Genomic DNA, 26127 nt, shown 5'->3' with positions numbered 1-26127 from the left:
TCTGGTTAGACTGTAAACTCTCCTTCCAGACTCACATTAAGCATCTCCAATCCAAAATTAAATCTAGAAAGGGCTTCCTATTTCACAACAAAGCATCCTTCACTCATGCTGCCAAACATATCCTCGTAAAACTGACTATCTTACCGATCCTCGACTTCGGCGATGCCATTTACAAAATAGCCTTCAGCACTCTACTCAGCAAATTGGATGCAGTCTATCACAGCGCCATCCGTTTTGTCACCAAAGCCCCATATACTACCCACCACTGCGACCTGTATGCTCTCGTTGGCTGGCCCTCGCTTCATATTCGTCGCCAAACCCACTGGCTCCAGGTCATCTATAAGTCTTTACTAGGTAAAGCTACGCCTTATCTCAGCTCACTGGTCACCATAGCAGCACCCACTCGTAGCATGCGCTCCAGCAGGTATATTTCCCTGGTCACCCCCAAAGCCAATTCCTTCTTTGGCCGCCTTTCCTTTCAGTTCTCTGCTGCCAATGACTGGAACGAATTGCAAAAATCACTGAAGCTGGAGACCCATATCTCCCTCTCTAACTTAAAGCATCAGCTGTCAGAGCAGCTCACAGATCATTGCACCTGTACATAGCCCATCTGTAAATAGCCCATCCAACTACCTCATCCCCATATTGTTTTAWTTTTTTTTGCTCCTTTGCACCCCAGTATCTCGACTTGCACATTCATCTGCTGCACACCTATCGCTCCAGTGTTAATTGCTAAATTGTAATTACTTCGCCACTACAGCCTATTGCCTTACCTCCCTAATCTTACCTCATTTTCACACACTGTATATAGATTTTTTCTATTGTGTTATTGACTGTACGTTTGTTTATTCCATGTGTAACTCTGTGTTGTTGTTTGTGTCGCACTGCTTTGCTTTTTCTTGACCAGGTCGCAGTTGTAAATGAGAACTTGGTCTCAACTGTCCTACTTGGTTAAATAAAGGTGAAATAAAAAAATAAAAAAATAAAAAGATCAACAACCAATGTGACAGCTTGAAGAGTGTTGAAATGAATAAATGGCAAAATGTTGTACAATTCCGGTGTGGAAAGACTTACCCAGAAAAACTCACAGCTGTAATCGCTGCCAAAGGGGCTTCTACAAAGTATTGACTCAGGGGTGTGAATACTTATGTAAATGAGATATTTCTGTGTTGAACTGAGGTCTGTGCCCAGAGGGAAGGTTATATCTGGCACAGAATGTTAAAATAATTCACATTTCCATAGAGAAGTACAGACATTTAATGATTAAATAAAGAGAATAGCCTTCCTTCTTTCTAATCACATCAAATATATTAACTCATGTTCATCACACATTTCTTAAAGCGATAGCTCTCGAAAATGACAAATACACTATATCCTATGGATAACTAGCAGCATTGCTAAAGCTTAGCTCTGGATGAGTAAACTGATATGTGTGTCTGGTCTCTGACACCCAAAGTCAGTAAACTACTTGCTAGTTATAAATAAAATGTGGCAAGTTTGACATTTTTGTGAAATACCTCTTCCTTGGAGGTTTTTGTATTGATATAGAACAAGACAAAAGCAGCAATGCCTCTCCTAAGGGCCTTAAACATGCCCTAAGGCACCTGTATTTATTAAGTGCTGGGAAAAAGAGGACCAGAACCTATGATATGAATAATCAAGGACTTGGGACTAGAACCTATGATATGAATAATCAAGGACTTGGGACTAGAACCTATGATATGAATAAACAAGAACTTGGGACTAGAACCCATGATATGAATAATCGAAGACCTGGGACTAGAACCCATGATATGAATAATCAAGAACTTGGAACTACAAGGTTCTACCTGTAAAATGTATAGTACGGAGTTAATGAGTATTTTTCAAGTCCCAGAACTATTTTGTGATGTCTTCCTCTTTCATGACTCAATAAGTATATGACCTTATATGTATATGACATACAGTTAATTTTGATTGGCAGCCCAGCATTGTGTGATATGATTGCAGCTATAACCTTAAAGCATCAAGTTAAAAGGTGTTTGCGCACAAAGAACATTCTGATTTTTCTTCTTTTTTTTTCATTGTAAATTTACTTTAGAACAAATCTGACAGATCTCACATGTAAAGGACCACCTAATGAGCAACTCTATGTGAATAACTCATTTTTTACCAAGATGTCAAATAGAATCTCAAGGTCACGATTGGTTATGTCCCAACTGTCACCCTGTTCCCTATACAGTGCACTACTTTCAACCAGAACCCTAAGGGTCCTGGTCAAAAGTAGTGCACTACAAAGGAATAGGGTGCCAATTGGGACACATATTTCCAAATTTCAGTTCATAATGGGTAACTGCTCTATGTACCGTGGTCCTGAGTACTGTCCTCTACACTGGCAGTAAAAGTCCTGGTTGTCCAGCACACAGGTTCCTCCATACAGACAGGGGTTGGAGGAACAGGGGCTAGCTGTCACCTCACAGTGAGACCCCATGAACAAGTCACTGCATTTACAGAAGTAACCTGCAATAGAAACAAGTGTATAATGTACAAAATAATATATATAGGATAACAAGATGTTTGAGACCAATATGTTCTGTATAGACTGTGAATAGGACTGTATGGTGATTTATCTATGTCAATAAATGGTGTCTGTCTCCTACCTCCATGAGGCAGAGTGGAGCAGGTTCCTCCATTCACACAGGGCTGAGAGGAGCAGTCTGGGACAGGGAGGGCCCCACAGCCTGGTGCCACCCCCACCACCTCCTCTACTAGAACATGGGCCTGGGCCTCAGTGTCCAGGTTCAGATCATAGCCATTAAACCTGACAAAATAAAATCAACAGTTATTTAGTCATTTCACAAGCAAGTTTGTTACAAATCACGTTACAATTATTTATTTATTTTAACAAAAAGGTTGATAAAAGGGAGGGAAACATCAAATACCTGACTGCCTCCATACAACCCTGTAGATCACGACTGTGAGAGACTGGCAAACGCTGTGAGGCTGTCTTTGCTCCCCTCTGCTGGTCGGATTCAGAAACACCACCCAGGAACAGGCTTCCGTCCAGGTTGAGGGAGCGGAGTGTGCCTGGTGCCGTGCCCGAGGCCGTGTAGAGCTGATCCAGAACCAGCATGGCGTGGTTGCCGTTTACCTCAAGGGATACGGTGTGCCACTGGCCATCACTGACCTGGGCACTGTGGATAGAGACGATGCCTGGGCCACTGCCGTAGTCAAACTGGTACTGCAGCCTACCGTCCACTATCTGGGGGCAGGAGTGGGTACATAAAGATAGGAAATGGCTGTTAGGCCTGGGAATTGCCAGGGACCTCACGATACAATATTATCACGATACTTTGGTACCGATTCGATATGTATTGCGATTCTCACGATTCTATATACACTATATATACAAAAGTATGTGGACAAATTAGTGGACCTTCAAATTAGTGGATTTGGCTATTTCAGCCACACCCGTTGCTGACAGGTGTATAAAATTGAGCACACAGCCATGCAATCTCCATATACAAACATTGGCAGTAGAATTGCCTTACTGAAAAGCTAAGAGACTTTTCAACATGGCACCGTCATAGAATGGCACTTTTCCAACAAGTCAGTCCCGGTCAACTGTATGTGCTGTTATTGAGAAGTGGAAACGTCTAGGAGCAACACAGCTCAGCCGTGAAGTGGTAGGCCACACAAGCTCACAGAACAGGACCGCCGAGTGCTGAAGTGCACGTAAAAATCTTCTGTCCTTAGTTGCAACACTCACTTCCGAGTTCCAAACTGCCTCTGGAAGAAACGTCAGCACAAGAACTGTTCACTGGGAACTTCATGAAATGGGTTTCCATTACTGAGCAGCCGCACACAATCCTAAGATAACCATGCGCAATGCCAAACGTTGGCTAGAGTGGTGTAAAGCTTGCCGCCATTGGACTCTGGAGCAGTGGAAACGCGTTCTCTGGAGTGATGATTTGCGCTTCACCATCTGGCAGTCTGACGGACAAATCTGTGTTTGGCGGATACCAGGAGAACCACCTGCCTGAATGCACAGTGCCAACTGTAACGTTTGGTGGAGGAGGAATAACAGTCTGGAGCTGTTTTTCATGGTTCGGGCTGAGCCCCTTAGTTTCAGTGAAGGAAATCTTAACGCTACAGCATACAATGACATTCTAGACGATTCGGTGCTTCCAACTTTGTGGCAGCAGTTTGGGGAAGGCCCTTTCCTGTTTCAGCATGACAATGCCTCTGTGCACAAAGCGAGGTTCATACAGAAATGGTTTGTCGAGATCGGTGTGGAAGAACTTGACTGGTCTACATAGAGCCCCGACCTCGACCCCATCGAACACCTTAGGGATGAATTGGAACGCAGACTGCGAGCCAGGCCTAACCACCCAACATCAGTGCCCGACCTCACTAATACTCTTGTGACTGAATGGAAGCAAGTCCCCACAGTAATGTTCCAACATCAAATGGAACGCATTCCCAGAAGAGTGGAGGCTGTTATAGCAGCAAAGGGGGACCAACTCCATATTAATGCCCGTGATTTTGGAATGAGATGTTCGACGAGCAGGTGTCCACATACTTTTGGTGATGTAGTGTATATTGAAATTCGATACTGTGATTTTTTTGCGATTTGATGTTCCACACATACTGCTCACCATATGTCTGTTGCAGAGGGACAAGAAAGCCATGAGAAAACAAGTTTTGATCAGACATAAAAGTGCTGAAAAGAAATTGGCTCCCTATTTAAAAAGAAGATGGAGAACAAGCTATGAAGGAAAAATACTGGAACTTTGGCACAGGTACAGTCAACTAGAGCAGCAAAAATTATTTTTCAATATTGTCAAAACTATATGATATATTGGATTGAGTTTTTACTCATCACAAATGGTTGTCTCAAATTGCACCCTATTCCCTATATAGTGCACTCAGGGGCCAGTTTATTAGGTACACCACCCCATTCACGAAAATGGTTTCTAGGGTTTACCGACAATGGTGCAACAAACAAAAAACATCCATTCAGCGGCAGTCCTGTGGGCGAAAACAGCTTGTTGATGAGAGAGGTTGAAGGAGAATGGCAAGTATTGTGCAAGCTAACAGGTGGACAAATAACGGCACATTACCACAGTGGTGTGTAGAACGGCATCTCAGAATGCACAACTCGTCAGTCTTTGTCACAGACGGACTATTGCAGCAGACGACCACAGCGGGTTCCACTCCTATCAGCTAAAAACAAGAAACCCCTCCAGTGGGCACGCCCTCACCAGCACTGGACAACTGAGTGGAAGAACGTTGCCTGGTCTGACGAATCCCGGTTCCTGTTGCGTCATGCTGACGGCAGAGTCAGGATTTGGCGTAAGCAGCATTAGTTCATGGCCCCATCCTGCCTGGTGTCAACGGTACAGGCTGGTGGCAGTGGTGTAATGGTGTAGGGAATGTTTTCCTGGCAAACGTTAGGTCCCTTCATCCCAATTGAGCAACATTTGAACTACACAGCATAACTGAACATTGTTGCTGACCAGGTGCACCCCTTCATGGACACAGGGGGTCCAACCCGGTACTAGATTGGTGTACCTAATAAATTGTGTAGATGGAGTAGGGTGCCATTTTGAATACAAGACAATGTGATGTTAGAAAATAATGACTAAACACATACTATTTTCCAATGAAGCATGTGAGTGTCTCTACATGTGTACAGTATAGTGTTGTAGTTCTCAAAGTTCTCAAAGTTTAAATCCTGAGTTTATGGTCTGTTTTATTAAAATGTAAATATTGATTTTCCTAACTGAACAACCAACAGCAACTTGTGACCTATCCCCTACTACTTTATAGTGCACTACTATTGACCAGAGCCCTATATAGGGAATAGGTGCCATCTGGGACTTATCTATAGACCTACCTCTAGAATGCAGTAGTCTGTTCCTCTGGCAAACAGGAGAGTGGCATGGTGGGACAAGGTTCTCAGTCTGAGAGACAGTTTCATCTCCTCTCTATAGCGGTTCTCCATCAGACGATACCTGATGTAACCCTTCCCACTGAACCATAGAGACTGACCTCCTGTGGTTTAAAAATAACATGTAGACGGATCAGTTATGTGACATCTTCCATCTCTGTTACTAATATCGGTTTTGCTGGTGACTGAAGTAATGGTTATATCGGATCTGAAGAAACAGGAGCCATTCTATTCATCTTGAATGTGAGAATAATGTCTAGCAAAGTTAGACTAAAGAAACAGTCATTGAAACACTATCTTGGTTTATGATCTGTTTGGTTGTTTGAGTGACAGACAGTACCTGAGCAGCCTCCCTGTTGGTCAGGTGGACAGACACAGCTGTATGGTCCCTCTCTTTGGTTGGACACACATCCCTCAGGACAGGGCTTCTCCTCACAGAGCTTCAACACAGGACACTCACCACCTAGTACCAAACATATCAAATCATTACAATGAGGGAGAGGACACATCCTAAACGGCACTCCATTCCCTATACAATACACTACTTTTTGTAGGGAAAAAAGTGCCATTTGGGATGCGGACGAAATGTAGTGTATTGGACGACTTCTATTGTTTTATCAATAACTTGACGATATGTGATGTGTGTTGGTGTGTGGTGTGTGGTGTGTGGTGTGTTGTGGTAGTGTGTGATGTGGTGTGTGATGTGATGTGTTATGTGGTGTGTGATGGTGTGTGATGTGTGGTGGTGTGTGATGTTTGGTGTGTTATGTGGTGTGTGGTGTGTGAGGTGTGGTGGTGTGGTGGTGTGTGAGGTGTGGTGGTGTGGTTGTGTGTGGTTGTGTGTGTGGTGGTGTGGTGTGTGATGTGTGTTGTGTGTGGTGTGTGATGTGTGGTGTTGTGTGTGATGCGTGTGATGCGTGATGTACCTTTACAGAGGCACACAGCAGATCTGTGATGTGGCGGGGTGATGAGGCTGAGTCTAGCCGTGCTGTAGGTGGTCAGGAAGTTCTGGTCCAGGGTGACCACCTCACTACAGAGCATGGCAGGACAGTCCAAGCCTGCACATAGCTTCCTGAACACCCTGACCACGCGGAGGCCTGTAACCTCCTGGATTGCACCCACAGAGGCATTGAGCTTACGAAGGAGGATCCCGTCCTTGGTAGTGGTCAGGGGGCTACCGGGAGGTGACCGCTCCAGAGCCAGCAGGACATCCAGGCTACCAGGGGGCTCACAGGGCTGCAGACTGACCAGCTGGACATCACTCCTCTTGATCCCTGCCACCATGCGCAGCGCCCTCAGGAAGCCCCTCCAGTGCTCCCCTACGAACTCCTCGGGGCCCACCCCAGCCAGACGGACGGCCACGGAGCTCTCCAGCATGCGCTTGGTCACCTGGTGGACGTGCACACTGACACCGGTTGCCGTGGTGAAGCGTCCATCAGTAACGGTGACGTTGAGCAGGTAGTGGCCCAGCTTGAGGACGTGACCCGGCCGGGTCACCAGACGGCCATCTGAAGGGGACAGGGAGAACAGTAGCGTATTGGCTAAATTGGGCTGGAGGTTGTAGGTCAGGGAGTCATAGAGGTCCTGGTCAGTGGCTCGGATCTGACCCAGCACCCCGCCCGGATAGGCCTCTCCTGGGGTGGAGATGAGTACCTCCAGGGGGAGGATAGCAGGGGGGTGGAGGCTCTCTTGGATCACCCTGATATTGATCACTGTGGAGGCCAGGATTGGTGGTCTGCCACTGTCTAGCACCTGAGGAAACATAACACAACAGAACCACAACCATTACATCATTATTACAACCTATCACTATAATCACTACCCAGTGCTTGAATTCCTCACTTCAGGTTAAGAGGATAAAATAACAGGCTTGCAAGTGCCATTGATGACCAGAGGGGGGAGTTGGTGGACTGGTGGTCACTGCTGCTTCTGGGATAAAGGACAGAATCAATACTGGAATGAGGGCAATCTGTACAAACTCTGGGATTAAAGGAGAAAATCAATACTGGAATGAGGGCAATCTGTACCTACTCTGATATTAAAGGAGGGAATCAATACTGGAATGAGGGCAACTTGTACAAACTCTGGGATTAAAGGAGAGAATCAATACTGGAATTAGAGCAATCTGTACAAACTCTGTTATGATCACATAAGTTTACAACCATTCCTGTGTTTCCAGTGAACCTACTGGTGCTCCCTGATACAGACAGCAGGTATACTACCCTTCCACTATTCCCTGGGTGCCGATTAAGTGGATGTCGATTAAGGGAGCCCCCCGCAACTCTCTGATTCAGAGGGGTTGGGTTAAATGCGGAAGACACATTTCAGTTGAATGCATTCAGTTGTACAGCTGACTAGGTATCCCCCTTTCCCTTTCAACCATTCCTGTATTTCCGGTGAACCTACTGGTGCTCCCTGATACAGACAGCAGGTATACGACCCTTCAACCATTCCTGTGTTTCCAGTGAACATGGGGAGCCATTTGATTAGCTGTTCAGGAGTCTTATGGCTTGGGGTTAGAAGCTGTTAAGAAGCCTTTTGGACCTAGACTTGGCGCTCCGGTACCGCTTGCCGTGCGGTAGCAGAGACAACAGTCTATGACTAGGATGTATTTGACCATTTTTAGGGCCTTCCTCTGACACCGCCTGGTATAGAGGTCCTGGATGGCAGGAAGCTTGGCCCCAGTGATGTACTGGGCCGTACGTACTACCCTCTGTAAGTGCCTTGCGGTCGGAGGCCGAGCAATTGCCATACCAGGCAGGGATGCAGTCAGGATGCTCTCAATAGTGCAGCTGTAGAACTTTGAGGATCTGAGAACCCATGCCAAATATTTTCATTCTCGGGAGGGGGAATAGGCATTGTTGTGCCCTCTTCACGACGTCTTGGTGTGCTTGGACCATGTTCGTTTGTTGTTGATGTGGACACCAAGGAACTTGCAGCTCTCAACCTGCTCCACTACAGCCCTGTCGATGAGAATGGGGCAGTGCTCGGTCCTCCTTTTCCTGTAGTGAACAGGAAGTACAGGAGGGGACTAAGCACGCAGCCCCTGAGGGCCCCCCGTGTTGAGGATCAGCATGGCAGATGTGTTGTTACCTACCCTTACCACCTGGGGGTGGCCTGTCAGGAAGTCCAGGATCCAGTTGCAGAGGGAGGTGTTTAGTCCCAGGGTCCTTAGCTTAGTGATGAGCTTTGAGGACACTATGGTGTTGGACACTGAGCTGTAGTCGATGAATAGCATTCTCACATAGGTGTTCCTTCTGTCCAGGTGGGAAATGGCAGTGTTGAGTGCAATAGAGATTGCATCATCTGTGGATCTGTTGAAGCAGTATGCAAATTGGAGTGGGTCAAGGGTTTCTGGGATAATGATGTTGATGTGAGCCATGACCAGCCTTTCAAAGCACTTCATGGCTACAGACGTGTGTGCTACGGGTCGGTAGTCATTTAGGCAGGTTACCTTTGTGTTTTTGGGCACAGGGACTATGGTTGTGTGCTTCACACATTAGGTATTAGGTATTACAGACTCAGTCAGGGACATGTTGAAAATGTCAGTGAAGACACTTGCCAGTTGGTCAGCGCATGCTCGTAGTACACATCCTGGAAATCCATCTGGCCCTGCGGCCTTGTGAATGTTGACCTGTTTAAAGGTCTTACTCACATAGGCTATGGAGAGCGTGATCACACAGTCGTCCGGAACAGCTGATGCTCTCATGCATGTTTCAGTGTTACTTGCTTCGAAGCGAGCATAAAAGTAATTTAGCTCGTCTGGTAGGCTCGTCTCACTGGGCAGGAGGATAGAATTACGGTCAGATTTGCCAAATGGAGGGCGAGGGAGAGCTTTGTACGCATCTCTGTGTGTGGAGTAAAGGTGGTCTCAAGTTTTTTTCCCTCTGGTTGCACATTTAACATGCTGGTAGAAATTGTATTTTATTTCACCTTTATTTAACCAGGTAGGCTAGTTGAGAACAAGTTCTCATTTGCAACTGCGACCTGGCCGAGGTAAAACTGATTTAAGTTTCCCTGCATTAAAGTCCCCGGCCACTAGGATGAGCGTTTCCCTGTTTGCTTATGGCCGTGTCCAGTGAACCTACTGGTGCTCCCTGATACAGACAGCAGATATACCACCCTTCAGTCACCTCAATGGTTGATCTATTACTATTCATTTATTGTATCAAGTACAAAACACATTTCAGAAAAGTGTAATACTACTGTTAGCCTAATTAGCATTTTGTGAATGTAGACCAACCTGAGCATGTAGTATGTAGTGGTCCTTTACTGTGCGGTCCAGCAGTGTGGTGGTCCTGAGGGTTCCCTGGGGGTCTATTAGGAAGGAGCCTCCCTCATCTCCCCCAAGGATGATGAAGGAGAATGGGGGGCCGTTGTGGGAGGCATCCCTATCTGTTACAGTCAGCTTGAGAACACTGCTCCCTACTGGGACACTCTCCTGGGGTAGAGAGGGGGGGAAAGAAAGAGGGAGGGAGAGCGAGACAGAGGGAGGGGGACAGAGGGGGGGACAGGGGGGGGGGAAAGAGGGAGGGAGAGCGAGGGAGAGAGAGACAGAGGGAGGGGGAGAGAGAGAGGGAGAGAGATTCCATATCCATGCCTTTCGATGTTGATTCAGGAGCTACTGTTCAGAGGCTTAATGATGCGCCCTCGTTTATCCTTTCTATTCTCAGCTATACATCCTGTATCTGTACCTCACACTATTCCTTACACTCATCTGCTTCAAGTGCAACTCTATGGCACCCAATAACGTTTCTGAGGCGTCTTAACTTCAGTTAACTTGCACCCTCCAGCTAAACCTCACTTCATTTAAGAAGTGTAGTCAGTGTTGTTGGATTTAATCTCTATCTCATCTCTGTGGCATGTCTACCTCTGACCTGTCTGTCTTACCTGGATGACAAGGCTGTAGTCAGCCTCAGAGAACACGGGCGCATTATCATTCACATCCGAAACGTCAATGTTGACCAGGGCACTGCTGGATCTGGATGGACTCCCACTGTCTGATGCCAGTACCGTCAGAGTGTACGCAGGCACCTAGTTTAACACAGAGTAAAGGGGTGGGAAAAAAATCAGCTCTAGACTTTGTGAGCAATTAAAAACAATTGAGGCTTGTAACATTGCCAATACTTGTCTGCTTCAAACTGTGACAATTGGAGTGTTAATTGTGCTCTGTTGAATGAGAGGAACATGGGAAGAATGTGGAAAGTTAGTTCGGTACCTTTTCTCGGTCTAAGGGGCAAACAACCTTCACCTCACCGCTGACCGTGTCTATGGTGAAGGGCCCGGCTTGGTTGCCCTTGACGATTGAAAAGTGGATGTGATTGTTGGAGGGACCATCGATGTCATCAGCCATCACCTTAACAACAAAGAACAGAGTGCATGAATGGACATGTTAACAATAGTAACAATAGTGCATCAGACGTTTTCTAGTAAAATGACACTGCAGGATTTCCCTTTCTTTCTACAGAGCATTTGAGTACAAATCAAAGCTTGAAAATGTTTCATTTATAGTGATTGGGGTCTTCATACCACTGGACACTCACCGTCAACATGGTCAGGCCCATGTCGGTATCTTCACTGATCACAGCAGAGTACACCTCCTGGCTGAAGACAGGAGAGTTGTCATTGACATCTGTCAAGTAGATGGTTACCGTGGCAATGTCACCTTGGCTCGTCCTGCCTTTGTCCGAGGCCTGTACTGTCAAATAGTGCTCATGGGACGCTTCATAATCCAGAGCCTTGGTCACAAATATGTCACCTGTAGACACACATACATACGCTCAGTAAAGGGACACTAAACTCACATGACTAGGACAGCCTTTTCAATGGCAATCCTCATTTTATGTCATAAACAATAAAGTTGACATTTATAGTATAGCTACCGGTGTGTGAGTCCATGCTGAACATCCCATGCTCGTTGCCGTTGACGATGGAGTAGGTGATGTCAGCGGTGGCCTTGGGGTCTCCGCTAGCTGCAAACACCCTGACCACCTGGGTCCCCAAGGTGACGTCCTCTGACACCGTGACGCCGTAGTCCCTGTTTTGGAAGGCCGGGGGTCTGTCGTTGACGCTGAGCACAGAGACCAGCACGGAGGAGACAGAGGACAGTCTTCTGGGTGAGCCCTGGTCTGTGGCCCGGACACGCAGCGTGTACCCAGCCTGGGTCCTCACCAGGGGTCGCTCCACACGGACCAGCCCTGAATGCTGCTGGATGGAGAACCGGCCATCGGCTGAGTCCTCAAAGGAATACAGGATCCTGCTGTTGTTTCCTAGAGAGAGGGACAGAGAGTTTAACCCATAAACGCACAGCCATCTCCACTCTATCCTACATGAACAATCCAGATGAAATGGGAGGTCAATGGCGTTTTGACCAGAGCTTGCCCAGCCCAAGCATATCCAGCATACTATATCTGACCACAGTCATTTGTTAGGATAACTGCACGGCAGCTGAGTGAATTGGGGCCAAATCTCTCCATGATCTCAACGACCTCCGGCCATCAGATGACAAGGCATTTCATTAACTGATCCTGAACGATGGACGTTATTGAGGCCAGGGAGAGTGAGTCTGTCTGTGATGACATGGACATCCTCTGGGCAGGTCTGTGTTTAGGTCTGTGATTAGTGTACACATTAGGGTTGTTTATGATAGAGGCCCAGCTGGGGCCTCACAACAACAGACCCTAATGAATACAGCCAGGCAGGCATCACAAATTAAACCCAACTCCCGCCATTTATGATGCAACCAAAGAAAGAAAGGAGTATGCTGCATAACTCAACTCTTATCACAGATTAAAGTCTGTCTGGCTCTCTATCACAGCAGGCCCCAGTGGAGATACGGAACGTCCAAGGTAGGAGTCCAAGGAGAAATATCTAGGCGAAATACAAATGGCTCCAAGGAAAGCAATATTTTCTCAATATGAAGTGCTGAAAAGCACCAGTAAGAGGTCAATTAGAGGTATATTGGAACAAAGAGCTACAATGTGTTGTAAATCCACACAACAACACTGTTGTTGCACAACTACATCCTCATACAGTAAACTCTTTCTGCTGGGAACAGAACCTGCGTCCCAAATGGCATACTCCCTACTACATAATACTCTACTTTTGGCCAAACCCTTATGGGCCCTGGTCAAAAGTAGGGAACTAAATAGGGAATAAACAGAGTGTCATATCCAGCGTGACGTAAGTCAGTGCATTCATCTTAAGATAGCTAGGTGAGAGAACCACATTTCACAGTAAGTACATTTTCCCTCAAAGTAGTAATCAGCAAAGTAGATGTACTTGTAATTTCATACTAGCAAGTGTTTCAAAATATATACTGTATATATATATATTGACCATGTGTGGGTGTATTTTCACCCTGGTTAGGGCTGTTGACTGAAGCAAACTACCTAATGTATAGTGGATACCATCTCTTTCGTATTGCTGAGGACCAATGGACAAAAGCACTGTCCGTATCAATCACTCACTGCATTAAGTCCATATAGTGGAAGTCTTTCATTCTTTTGTTGTCGTTTTCCTGTTGCTTGGTTGGTTGGAGAGGAAATATTATTTACACAGCTTGCCGGTGTTTAATTGGATTTCGAGGAATATTTGGGCTTGACTGTTTAACTGTTAAGAGGAAAGGACTACTGTCAATAACAGACTAAATAACATTGTCAGTTTATCATCAAAGCAATCTTTTTCCAGTTGAATAATTCCATCAGCCTGGGCCGTGTTAATTTGTGTTTCTATGTGTGTGTGTCTTCCGTTAATACCAGGATAAAGCACAGACCTCATTCTCTGTCTTACTACATAATTGATTACTTGCAACAAAGAGCAACCAGCGCTTGCTTACACTTTGGAAACTTCTGCAAGGCTAACTTCAAAAGGTATACCACACCAACCATTTATTTTGAGTGTGAATTAGGACTTTTCTCAAGGCTCTTTATTCATTACATCAGCATATCTATTCTAATTGATCTGTAAATCGTGATATTGCCGCACATTTATTACATTAGCTCTGTCTAATAACAGGATATATCTTATCATAACATGAATACTTTCGGCAAGTTAATGCCTCTTACCTGCATCCAGATCAGTGGCCTGTAGCCGTGCCACATACGCGTTTATCTCAGTGTTCTCAAAGACAGTGACAGGGTAGGGGTCAGCTGTGAACTCAGGAGCGTTATCGTTGACATCTCCCACTGTTATCACCACATTAGCCTGGCAGTAACGCTGTCCTCCGTCCTCCGCTTGCACCAATAGACTGTACACATCCCTCTCCTCACGGTCCAACGGCAACAGGGTTCTCAGCCGGCCTTCAGAAAACACACAGCACAGACAACTACGTCTTAGGTTCTACAGGCTCCACTCCTAGAACATTTACTAGTAACATTTGGTGAACAATTTTCACCAAACATGATGATTATATGTTTGATTGATATACAGTACCTGTGTCTGATTCAATGCTAAAGTAATCAGCTCCATCTCCAGAGAGAGTGTATGAGATCTGAGCGTTGGATTGGATGTCTGCATCAATGGCAGAGACTCGCAGGACCAGCCTCCCTTCAGGAGTGTTCTCAGGGACTGTCTGGGCATAGAGACCCTGTAGAGGAGTCATGGACGTTACATGACGTAAACAACTCTGTAAGAAACTCAACAAAATAAATATAAACTTTTGGACTTCGTATTACATAGAAACGTCATATTATAAAGAAACTTCATAGGACTTCATATTACATAGAAACTTCGTAGGGTCATTTTGTTTAAAAGTACTTTCACAGTATGTTCTCTAAGTGCCTTTGTACTGTCCAACCCTTACCCTCTCACAGACAGGACTGTTGTCGTTTTGCACTGCCCAACCCTTACCCTCTCACAGACAGGACTGTTGTCGTTTTGCACTTGCCCAACCTTACCCTCTCACAGACAGGACTGTTGTCGTTTTGCACTGCCCAACCCTACCCTCTCACAGACAGGACTGTTGTCGTTTTGCACTGCCCAACCCTTACCCTCTCACAGACAGGACTGTTGTCGTTTGTCACTCGCCAACCGCTACCCTCTCACAGACAGGACTGTTGTCGTTTTTGCCACTGCCCAACCCGTACCCTCTCACAGACAGGACTGTTGTCGTTTTGCACTGCCCAACCCTTACCCTCTCACAGACAGGACTGTTGTCATTTGCATCGAGGACACTGATCTCCACAGTGGCTGTGGTCACAGACGTTCCGTCGGAAGCAGTGACGTTCAGGAGGTAACTGTCCCTCTCCTCCCTGTCCAGAGCTCTCCTCACCACCACCCTCCACTCCCCCTGAGAGTGCTCCAGGTCAAACTGAGCCCGTGGATCACCTCCTGGGAGAGGCAAAATACATTTCACATTCAGGGTAACAAACAATCTTGCAAAATTATCCAAAGCAACTGAAACATCCCTGTAACATTCTGTAATTCAAAGACAATCTGTTTACTCAAGCCAGCTAGAGTACCTGTGATGAAACAGCAGATTGGCTTGTTGAGGTCTTCAGAGTCTCTGTCGGTGGTCCTCAGGACTGCTATGGCCTTGCTAGGAACGGGGATGTCCTCACTGACGCTGGCCCTGAACACCTCCGCCATGAAGCGCATAGGATTGTCATTCACATCTACCACCATCACCTCCACTGTGGCAGCGGTATTCAGCCTCCCGTCATGCCCTCTGTCTGTAGCTAGTACTGCTACTGAGTACCGATCCTGCTGCTCCCGGTCCAGCTCCTTCAGGGTTGTGACCCACCCTGACTCTTCATCCACAGCAAACATCCCCAGGACCTCTACAGAGTTTTGATACTGGTCCAGACTGTAGGTTACCTGGCCGTTCACTCCTGAGTCTAGATCAGTAGCTTTCACCTGAATCACTGAGGTCCCTTTAGGTAGGTTCTCAACAACAAATGATCTGTAAGAGTCCGATTCAAACTGTGGACTGTTATCGTTGACGTCCTGTACCTGAATATGGAGTTGGGCAGTAGTAATCACATCAATGTCCTCTAGGTCGCCCTGTGCCTGCAGAGTCAGCAGGTACCATTTAGTGGTTTCAAAGTCAAGACGTTTGGCTAGTTTGAGCTTCCCTGTGTCTGTGTTGACAACGAAGACTTGGTCTTGGTTGCTCTCAGGGGTGCTGCCTTTAACAAGATTGTATATCAAAAGCTGCTCACTCTCTTGGATGACATCAATCTCAGAACCTATAGGAAGATCCTCACTGACTGACCATCTCTTCTGTAACTCAACTAGTTTTGGCACGGTCACCTCCTTGGGCAGTAGTCTGATGTATACTGGCACCAAAGTGTTTTTCGGTGGATCTCCAGCGTCTTTAGCACTCACATAAAAGGAAAAGAGGTCATTTTTATAAGCTGTAAAATTGTTTTTGGCAATTATATCACCATTGAGAGGATGTATGTCAAAACCTCCCACCTCAGATTGTACAGTGTAAGTGATGTCAGCATTGCTGCCTTCATCTGCGTCCACAGCAGTAACTCTGACTATGACAGTTCCTTCAGAGACATCCCTGGGAATATTGGCTTTGTATTCTGCTGCCCTGAACTGAGGAGCGTTATCGTTAACATCAGTCAGGATCACGTTGACAGAGGTGAAGCCTAGTTTTCCCCCTCCATCTTTAGCCATCAGACTAATAGAGATTAGGTTACTGATTACATTCTCTCTGTCTAAGCTTTCCACAGTAAAAATCTCCCCATTTTCATTGATAGTGAATTTGTCCTTTGCGACATCATTCACTATGTAATATGTCACCTTGCCATACACTCCAAGATCTTTATCGGTAGCTGTGACTTGAGTGACCAACGTGCCAACAGGTGAGTTCTCCAACAGCTCTACAACAGAGTCAGCGTGGGAGAAAGAGGGGCTGTGGAGGTTAGAAGTGACCACTGTGACCTGTACGTTACATACACTACTATAAAGCCCATCAGACACAGACACACTGAGGTTATAGAGTGTCTCCCTGTTCAGCTTGCGGTATTTCGATATGACAATCTCTCCACTCCTTCCGTCTATGGTGAAGCTGGAGTCCTCATTGCCAGAGAGTAGGGAGTACTCCAGGCGGTCAGTGTCTGACAGGTCAGCATCAGAGGTCCTCACACAGGCTACAAAATGACCCCTTTGGGCCAGCTGGCTAACCATAGCCTTATACAGATGCTGTGTGAAGACTGGTGGGTTGTCATTGATGTCTGTCACTGAGATGATGACTGGGACCTCACTGGATTGGGCAGGGACACCCCCATCCACAGCTCTGACCACCAACCTATGTTGTGGTCCCACCTCAAAGTCTAACAGGCCAGAGGTCATGATCACCCCACTGTCTTGGTCAATGGTGAAGTAATCTGAGCCACCCCCCTCCTCCACTAACTGGTAAAACAGCACTTTGTTGTTGCCTGAGTCTGAGTCTGTGGCAGACACCTGTAACACTGACGAGTCAATGTCAGCCAACTCAGACACACTAGCCTCATATAACCTCTCTTTGAAAGTCGGAGCATTATCATTGACGTCCTCCAAGATAATGTCAAGGAAAACCTCAGAGTGAGCCCCTGTAAGTGAGTCTGAGGCTCGGATACTAAGTCTGTATGCTGGGTGGGTCTCGTAGTCCAACGGCTGTACAACATGCAAGACACCAGTGATGAAACTAATGGAGAACTGACCTAAAGGGTCTCCCTTTGATATGCTATAGACAGTCCTTGGTCCCTCTGAAGCATTGGCCTGGATCTTTACAATGGAGGTGTCTAATGGAACATCCTCTGGTATAACTATGTCATAGGATGATTTTTCAAAAACAGGTACGGCTTTGCTCACCACTGTCACCGCCACCTCCACTGTTGCCGAGTGAGATGGGTCCCCTCTGTCTTTAGCGATGACGCTGATTGCAAACTTAGTGTCAACGTCTTTTGGGTGAATGGTCCTTTTGAGTGAGATTTCCCCTGAGGGGCTGATCTGAAAATATCCCCAGTCTTCTTTCAGCTGGTATTTGATCTCAGCATTCCTACCAATGTCTTTATCCACTGTGGTTATCTGCCTGACAACCTGACCCACTGCTGAATTTAACTGCACCAGGGCTGAGTAGGGGAGTCCCACGAACACAGGCTCATTGTCATTTACATCTTCAATGGTCACCACCACAAGAGCATGAGCCACCCCTGAGGATCTGTGTTCCTTCGTCACCTCCACAACGATCTCAAATGTATCCTGTTCCTCTCGATCGAAATGTACTCCAGTCGTAAACAGCACACCAGAGGTGTGTCCAATTTCAAACCTCCCCTGTGGGTTCAGGATGGTGTAAAACAGAGGTTCGTTTAACCTTTTTCTCGCAGCAGTCACCACAGCCAGAGTTTTCCTCTCAGATGAGTTCTCTGGTAGAGAGACAGTATACAGGTCCTTGGCAAACGCCAGATCTTTGTTCTGATTCTTTCTTATGTTAATTTTGACCATGGCAGTCTTGGTGAACTTCCCATCAGACACTCTGACTGTCAACTCGTACCCATTTCGTAACTGGGCTGGATTCAAAACAGAAATAACGCCTGACTTGGGATCAATCATGAATTGACCTCCTATGTTTCCGTCTGAGATAGAGAACAGTAGTTTGGAACCAGCTCCTGAATCCAGATCAGTGGCATTTATAGAAATCACCTTCACTCCACTGTAGGTTGGCACTATGACAGACGTCTCAAACACGTCTTGGCTGAATGTTGGGGGGCAATCATTGACATCAGTGATGTGGATGGTGACATAGGCTATGATCTCAGAGAAAAGTTGTGGCTTTCCACTGTCATGGACCTGCACAGTGAAGTTGAACTCTGACCTCTGCTCATAATCCAGGCCAGTGACAGTGCGAATGGCTCCGGTGCTAGAGTCAATGGCGAAGTATTCAAGGGCATAGGGCTCTACAATCTGGTAGACCAGCCTGCCATTCAGATCACTGTCAGCATCAGTGGCTTGGATAACCAGAGGAGACTTTCCATTGGTTAGCACCACACTGTTAACAGGGGCGGACTCACTGACAACTCCTCTGAACTCTGTCTGTGTGAACACTGGACTGTTGTCATTCTCATCTCTGAGGTGAATAAGGACTGTAACATAGTTCACCATCTCTGCCATGTTGGTGGCCTGCACTGTCAGTCTATATGAAGACACACTCTCATAGTCCAACAGCCTCTGAGTGACAACAACCCCAGAGGTTGGATTGATATCGAAGGCGTTGTTGACATTTCCCTCTCTGATCTGGTAGAGGACAGAAGAGTGACTGGAGGCAGAGACCAGAGTAACTAAGCTCCCTACAGGGGCTGTCTCACTGATAACAGCTGAGATCTCCTCCTCAGGGAACCTGGGCCTGGCGTTATCCGGCACAGTGACAGCTATACGTACTGTTGTCACCGCACTCAGTGGAGGCGCTCCTCTGTCTGACGCCTTTACAGCCAGCTCAAACTGACTCTTGTCGTCACGATCTAGCTCCTTAGCCACTGTAATGGTCCCCAGGACTAGGTCGATTGCAAACGAGTTGTCCTCGTTCCCTTGAAGGGAAAACAGCAAAAGAGAGTAAAAACCAAAGATATTAGTAACAGCATGGATTGTTATTCTACAGTCTGGTGTACTGTAGTTATTAATTAATAGTCAAAGACTAAAAAGTCATGGTACACAGAGAGTCATGGTTTCAACAGTGTGGTAGGAACAGTACTGTACCTGACTCTATGATGTAGCTGATCTCTGCATTGCTTCCTCTGTCTCGGTCCTGAGCCGTAACTTGAAGTACAGCCGATCCCACAGCAGCTGACTCAAACACCTGGCCTGAGTACCGGGGGCTGGTGAACCAGGGGGTGTTATCATTGGTGTCCTCCACGTTAACTATCACTCTGACCAGGTTACGCTTTATAGGCACACAATCATCACACACCTGGAAAACACATGGATCACAGTACTCATATAAGACATTATATCACACATGGGTAGGTGCTACACTGTACCAGTTATTCCTACAGGCCTGTTTCTCAAACAAAACATCAACCAAGAAAGGCCTGTTTATCCGCTTGAATTGAAAGTTTTTTTTATACGCTTGATTTGATCTGAAAGGCTTGTTTGTCATCTTGATTTGGTCTGATTTGAATGGCTTGTTTAGCAGCTTGATTTGATCTGATTTGAAAGGCTTGTTTAGCAGCTTGATTTGATCTGATTTGAAAGGCTTGTTTGTCATCTTGATTTGATTTGAAAGGCTTGTTTATCAGCTTGATTTGCGTGTTATGAGTGATACATGACTCATTGTGCGTTCCAAATAATAGCACCCTCCTCCCTATATAGTGCACAACTTTTGTGGGCCATGGTCAAAAGTAGTGCACTATAAAGGGAATAGGGTGCCATCTGGTACACAGCCACGTTAAATACCTAGTGTTGTCTTACCATGACAGTGAGGGCGTGGCGGTAGATCCCTCATGTCGTCTTACCATGACAGTGAGGGTGTGGCGGTAGATCCCTCATGTCGTCTTACCATGACAGTGAGGGTGTGGCGGTAGATCCTCATGTCGTCTTACCATGACACGTGAGGGTGTGGCGGTAGATCCCTCATGTCGTCTTACCATGACAGTGAGGGGTGTGGCGAGTAGATCCCTCATGTCGTCTTACATGACAGTGAGGGTGTGGCGGTAGATCCTCATGTCAGTCTTACCATGATCAGTGAAGGGTGTGGCGGTAGATCCCTCATGTCGTCTTACCATGACAGTGAGGGTGTGGCGGTAGATCCCTCATGTCGTCTTACCATGACAGTGAGGGTGTGTTTGTTCATGACCTCGTGGTCCAGCGGTTCTGTGGTGTAGAGCTGTCCCGTCCCAGGGTCCAGCCTGAACCTCCTCTGGCTGAAGAGATCAGTGCTGCTCAGCAGAGTGAAGGTTAGCTTGGTCCTCTGGTCTCTGTCTGTGGCACTGAGCTGCAGAATGCCTGTTTCTGGTGCTGTGTCCTCTGGGATGCTGATCTCATACTGGGGCTGAGAGAACTGGGGCTGGTGGTTGTTGGTGTCAATCACTTTGATGAACACCTAGGTAAATGAAGAGAGGCTGTGTATTTGTTGCACCAATTTCCAACATACTGCAAATTGAAAAGAGGCTGTTTGTTTCAAAATGCATTTAGTTACAACAGTATGCAAATGAAAATAACAGTACGCATTGCATATTAATTGCTGTCATGCATTGCTGTGTAAGTATTTGTTGCACCGATTTCCAACATCTTGCAAATTAACTTAACAGTAAGCTTTAAGTGCGGACATCTTCATTGCTGTCATGCATTACACTTTTATATTTAACATAGCCTTGTTTCCTGAGTGGAATCAGCACTAAAAGTGTTCACTTCTAAGATCCTGTTTGAATGTCCAATATTTTGGTACTGTAGCTATTTTCAACATTAGTTCCATACTTCATAAACCCACATAAGAGGGGAAAGAGATGTGACTCAACAGCATTATGTGCAGGAACATATGGTAGTGTTATACTGAGGTAGAAATTGCCATAAATAAATGTGCTTTTTAGAGAAAAAGTTGCTACAAACAAACAAATGAAGAAAATGATTGGGTGTTCGGCAGATGTCTAGATGGCAATAAAACAGCTTGGGTAAACAATTCTTTAAACCTGGACCTTTAAAACCATATGAAGGCCATGGGTGCGTCCCAGATGACAGCCTATCCCTAATGTAGTGCACTACTATATAAGGAATAGGGTTCGATTTAGTATACAGCTCATGATTATCATTTCATGGTGGAATTTCTCTGGAACCAGAGACACTGAAACTGAGACTGAAACTGAACCATAACAAAACAGTGAATGTCATTCCCTGTCTAACCAATCGCTTCACCCCAGGCAGTTGGTTATGGTGATGCATGCCATTTATGTGCACACACACCTACAAATCCTCCACCAACAACAAGCACACATGGACGGCCTGAGGATGTTGTGGCTATAGGAACAAGGAGGTATATGTGCAGATCACTCAACACAAACTATACCTAGATAAAATTGCCTTGGTCTCAAGGTAATGTGTGCAGTATATGAAATGTCTTACAAGGTCGCAGCCTAAGGCCCACAACATTATAGCTAGTGCTTCTTCTTTTTGATTCCCTAATGTCAGTCATCACCGATGTATTGCATTTAACATTTTACAACTATCCTGAACAAAAATATAAACGCAACATGTAGTGTTGGTCCCATGTTTCATTAGCTGAAATAAAAGATCCCAGAAATGTTCCTATGCACAAAAAGCTTATTTCTCTAACATTTTGCGCACAATTTTTTTTACATCCCTGTTTGTGAGAATTTCTCCTTTGCCAAGATAAACAGCATGATCATTACACAGGTGCACACCTTACGCTGGGGACAATAAAAGGCCACTCTAAAATGTGCGGTTTTGTCACACAACACAATGCCATCAATGACTCAAGGTTTGAAGGAGCGTGCAATTGGCATGCTGACTGCAGGAATGTCCACCAGAGCTGTTGCCAGAGAATGTAATGTTAATTTCTCTACCATAAGCCGCCTCCCAATGTAATTTTAGAGAATTTGGCAGTATGTACACCCGGCACCACAACCACATGGAACCACGCCAGCCCAGGACCTCCACATCCGGCTTCACCTGCGGGATCGTCTGAGACCAGCCACCCGGACCCAAGTAGGTGGGCCTATGCCCTCCCAGGCCTACCAATGGCTACACCCATGCATAGTCAGTACAAATATTTGAAATTGTTGCATTCTGCGTTTATATTTTTGTATAGACTCAGCCGTGGGCAGATGGTCGGGGGGACGTAACATAATTATAATAATTTGTACACTGCAAATTGACCACAACTAAGCCCAAAAATAGTTTTTATTTGAAAATAATAATTTCATACCTTAATTACATTGAACACGATCACCTCTCTTTATTTATTCATTGGAATACTTTTATTCTAAATAAAGATTTTTACTAAAAACATTTCCCCTAAATAATCCCTTTACGGGCCTGTTGCCAACCCCTGCTTTACAATATCTCTGAATCATTTAAAATACGTTGGAAGATGTACATAAAAATCCAACAGCCAACTCATTTGTCATTCGGCATTGTGACAAGACAACGGCATTCCCTGGATGCTAGCATGGCACCCATATGGCAGGAGTTATCTGGAAAAAAATCTATTCAGTCCTGTGTTTTTCAGTGTCGTGAATTACCTGGGTGCTGATGTATCTGTTTCCATCTGTTGCCTCCACTGTCAGGCTGTAATTTGATTTTGGTTCTGCATGGAGGGGTTTGGCTAAAATGACGGTTCCACTGCCCTTGCCTACATCGAAGCGGCTGTCAGCGTTGCCACCTGTTATCAGCGTAATGAGAAGTGACAGTGGATTAAATTAACGTTTCCCTTTCTCTCAACAGGAGACATAGAGCTTTTTTTTGGATGCATTGTCTTCTATGCTTAAGAGTAAACCCATATAATCCTATTTAATCTTATTCTATTTGATAACAACACCACAAGAGTGGAAAAATGTCAAAAATAGACATACACAATTTGATTTAATCAACGATGTTACATTTTTCTATGAAATCTGTACAAGTTGGGCATTCTGAGAAAGCATCACAAAGCCTAACAAAGAACAGGAGGTAGATAACAAGATCTGGGTAATCTCTGCAGCAGATACCTTCTGTAGTACACGTCAAGTCGCAAGCCATTTGAGCGATGTGAAACACTTCTTTAGCGTGCATGTCTCCTTGCCAATTAAAGAGAAATCCGCAGAGGGTGAGAGAAAGAGTTGGAACGGAGGAGCAGAACAGAAGAGAGATCAAGTTGTCAGTTGTAGGACAGTTAATTAGTGCAGGAGAAGAGGTAAAGAGAAAGAAAAGTGAACGACGTCTAACAGGGGTTGTTACCTAGCAAGCCTTACGTTTAACAGGGGTTGTTATCTAGCAAGCCTTACGTTTAACAGGGGTTGTTATCTAGCAAGCCTTACGTTTAACAGGGGTTGTTATCTAGCAAGCCTTATTTCTGACAGGGGCTGTGAAATTTAGCCTAAAGACTTCAACATAGCAGCTCAAGTTTTTACAGAATAATGGTGATAACAATAGTAACCCACATTCACACATGTTCTGCCAGGGAAAGGATTAATGTGCTGGGTTCCTGTAATTTCAATGCAGACAGGTGAGTCTGGAAAAACAAATGTGTGTTACTGGTTACCTGTGATTTGGAACCAGACAGGTGCGTCTATGGGTTGGGTGGAGATGACCCCCACCATGTGAGCCACTGGGTCAGTCTCCATGACAGAGAAGACGAGGGAGGTCTCTTCAAACACCAAGGGCTCAGAGGAGGGCTCAGGCCTCACGATCCACTCAATGTGCAGCCGACAGGTAGAGGACCTTTGGGGTCTCCCGTTGTCCACCACTTTAATCTGGGCAACGGCACAACATGGGAGAGCAAGGGATAATAACTGGGTTATTAACAGAAATACTTAAGGTGCTGCCTTGTGCTAAATGGACTTAATACACGTTATACATCAGTAGCACGTTGAGCAGAATTAATACACGTTATACATCAGTAGCATGGGGAGCAGACTTAATACACGTTATTCATCAGTAGCATGCTGAGCAGACTTAATACATGTTATACCGTGTAACAGCCAGAGCTATGCATACGTTGGCAGACTAATTACACATCGTCGTAATACACTCTTGAGCTGAGCAGCGTCTTGTCCACGCTTAAATACATCATGTAGATCGGTTGAGACTTATACACATGTTACATAGTAAGCATGACTGAGCGACTTAAGACACGTATGTTATTCATCCAGTAGCATGCTGAGCAGACTAATACATGTATACTGTACAATCAGTAGCATGTGTGCAGACTTAATACACGTTATACATCAGTAGCATGTTGGCAGACTTAATACAACATGTTATACATCAGTAGCATGCTGAGCAACTTAATACCAATGTTATTCATCAGTAGCATGCTGAGCAGACTTAATACATGTATACGTTACATCAGTAGCATGTTGGCAGACCTTAATACACATTATACATCAGTAGCATGCTGGCAGACTTAATACACATGTTATACATCAGTAGCATGCTGAGCAGACTTAATACACATGTTATTCATAAGTAGCATGCTGAGCAGACTGAATACACCTTATACTGTACATCAAGTAGCATGTTGGCAGACTTTAATACACATTATACATCAGTGCATGTTGCAGACTTATACACATGTTATACATCAGTAGCATGTTGGCAGACTTAATACACATGTATTACATCAGTAGCATGTTGCGCACTTAATACACATTATACATCAGTAGCACTGTTGGCAGACTTTATAACACATTATACATCAGTAGCATGTTGGCAGACTTAATACACATAATACATCAAGTGCATGTTGGCAGACTAATACACAGTTATACATCAGTAGCATGTTGAGCAGACTTAATACATTTTATACACTCAGTAGCATGTGAGCAGACTTAATACATGTTATTACATCACAGTAGCATGCTGAGCAACACTTAATACACATGTTATACAAGTACATCAGTCATGTTGAGCAAGACTTAATACACACAGTTATAAATCAGTAGCATCTGAGCAGACTTAATACACATGTTATACATCAGTAGCATGGTGAGCAGACTTAGTACACATGTTATACATCAGTAGAATGTTGAGCAGACTTAGTACACATGTTATACATCAGTAGCATGTTGAGCAGACTTAATACCCGTATAACATCAGTAGCATGTTGAGCTGACTTAATACAACATGTATATACCATCAGTAGCATGTTGAGCAGACTTAATACACATGTTATACATCAGTAGCATGCTGAGCAGACTTAATACACATGTTATACATCAGTAGCATGCTGAGCAGACTTAATACACATGTTATACAGACAATCAGTAGCATGTTGAGCAGACATAATACACATGTTATACATCAGTAGCATGTTGAGCAGACTTAGTACACATGTTATTCATCAGTAGCATGCTGAGCAGACTTAATACATGTTATACTGTACATCAGTAGCATGTTGGCAGACTTAACACACGTTATACATCAGTAGCATGCTGAGCAGACTTAATACATGTTATACTGTACATCAGTAGCATGTAGGCAGACTTAACACATGTTATACATCAGTAGCATGTTGAGCAGACTTAATACACGTTATACATCAGTAGCATGTTGGC

The 26127-nt window shown here is 45.2% G+C and overlaps 1 protein-coding gene across 2 annotated transcripts in view; it reads right to left on the bottom strand.

Moving 5' to 3' along the window:
* LOC111967290 (protocadherin Fat 1-like) overlaps positions 1–26127 on the bottom strand; it is a 45450-nt gene that overhangs the window by 11886 nt on the left and 7437 nt on the right. Inside the window, exons 8-27 of one of the 2 annotated variants that reach the window (XM_070444706.1) lie at positions 24114–24324; positions 23581–23649; positions 23116–23255; positions 20685–20960; positions 19619–19829; positions 15394–19449; positions 15066–15262; positions 14366–14519; positions 13999–14232; positions 11815–12201; positions 11476–11690; positions 11151–11288; positions 10823–10966; positions 10176–10373; positions 6859–7684; positions 6273–6395; positions 5879–6036; positions 2922–3241; positions 2640–2800; positions 2346–2499 (exon numbers count right to left, since the gene is read on the bottom strand). In XM_070444706.1, coding sequence (XP_070300807.1) covers positions 2346–2499; positions 2640–2800; positions 2922–3241; positions 5879–6036; positions 6273–6395; positions 6859–7684; positions 10176–10373; positions 10823–10966; positions 11151–11288; positions 11476–11690; positions 11815–12201; positions 13999–14232; positions 14366–14519; positions 15066–15262; positions 15394–19449; positions 19619–19829; positions 20685–20960; positions 23116–23255; positions 23581–23649; positions 24114–24324 — 8372 coding nt within the window. The remainder of the gene's footprint in view (positions 1–2345; positions 2500–2639; positions 2801–2921; positions 3242–5878; positions 6037–6272; positions 6396–6858; positions 7685–10175; positions 10374–10822; positions 10967–11150; positions 11289–11475; positions 11691–11814; positions 12202–13998; positions 14233–14365; positions 14520–15065; positions 15263–15393; positions 19450–19618; positions 19830–20684; positions 20961–23115; positions 23256–23580; positions 23650–24113; positions 24325–26127) is intronic. The other variant, XM_023992202.2, reaches the window with a different exon arrangement.

Source organism: Salvelinus sp. IW2-2015, linkage group LG8, assembly GCF_002910315.2.
Source record: "Salvelinus sp. IW2-2015 linkage group LG8, ASM291031v2, whole genome shotgun sequence".
Classification (NCBI taxonomy): domain Eukaryota; kingdom Metazoa; phylum Chordata; class Actinopteri; order Salmoniformes; family Salmonidae; genus Salvelinus; species Salvelinus sp. IW2-2015.
Note: the sequence above shows the minus strand (reverse complement) of the source record. Positions and strands in the feature narration are given on the sequence as shown.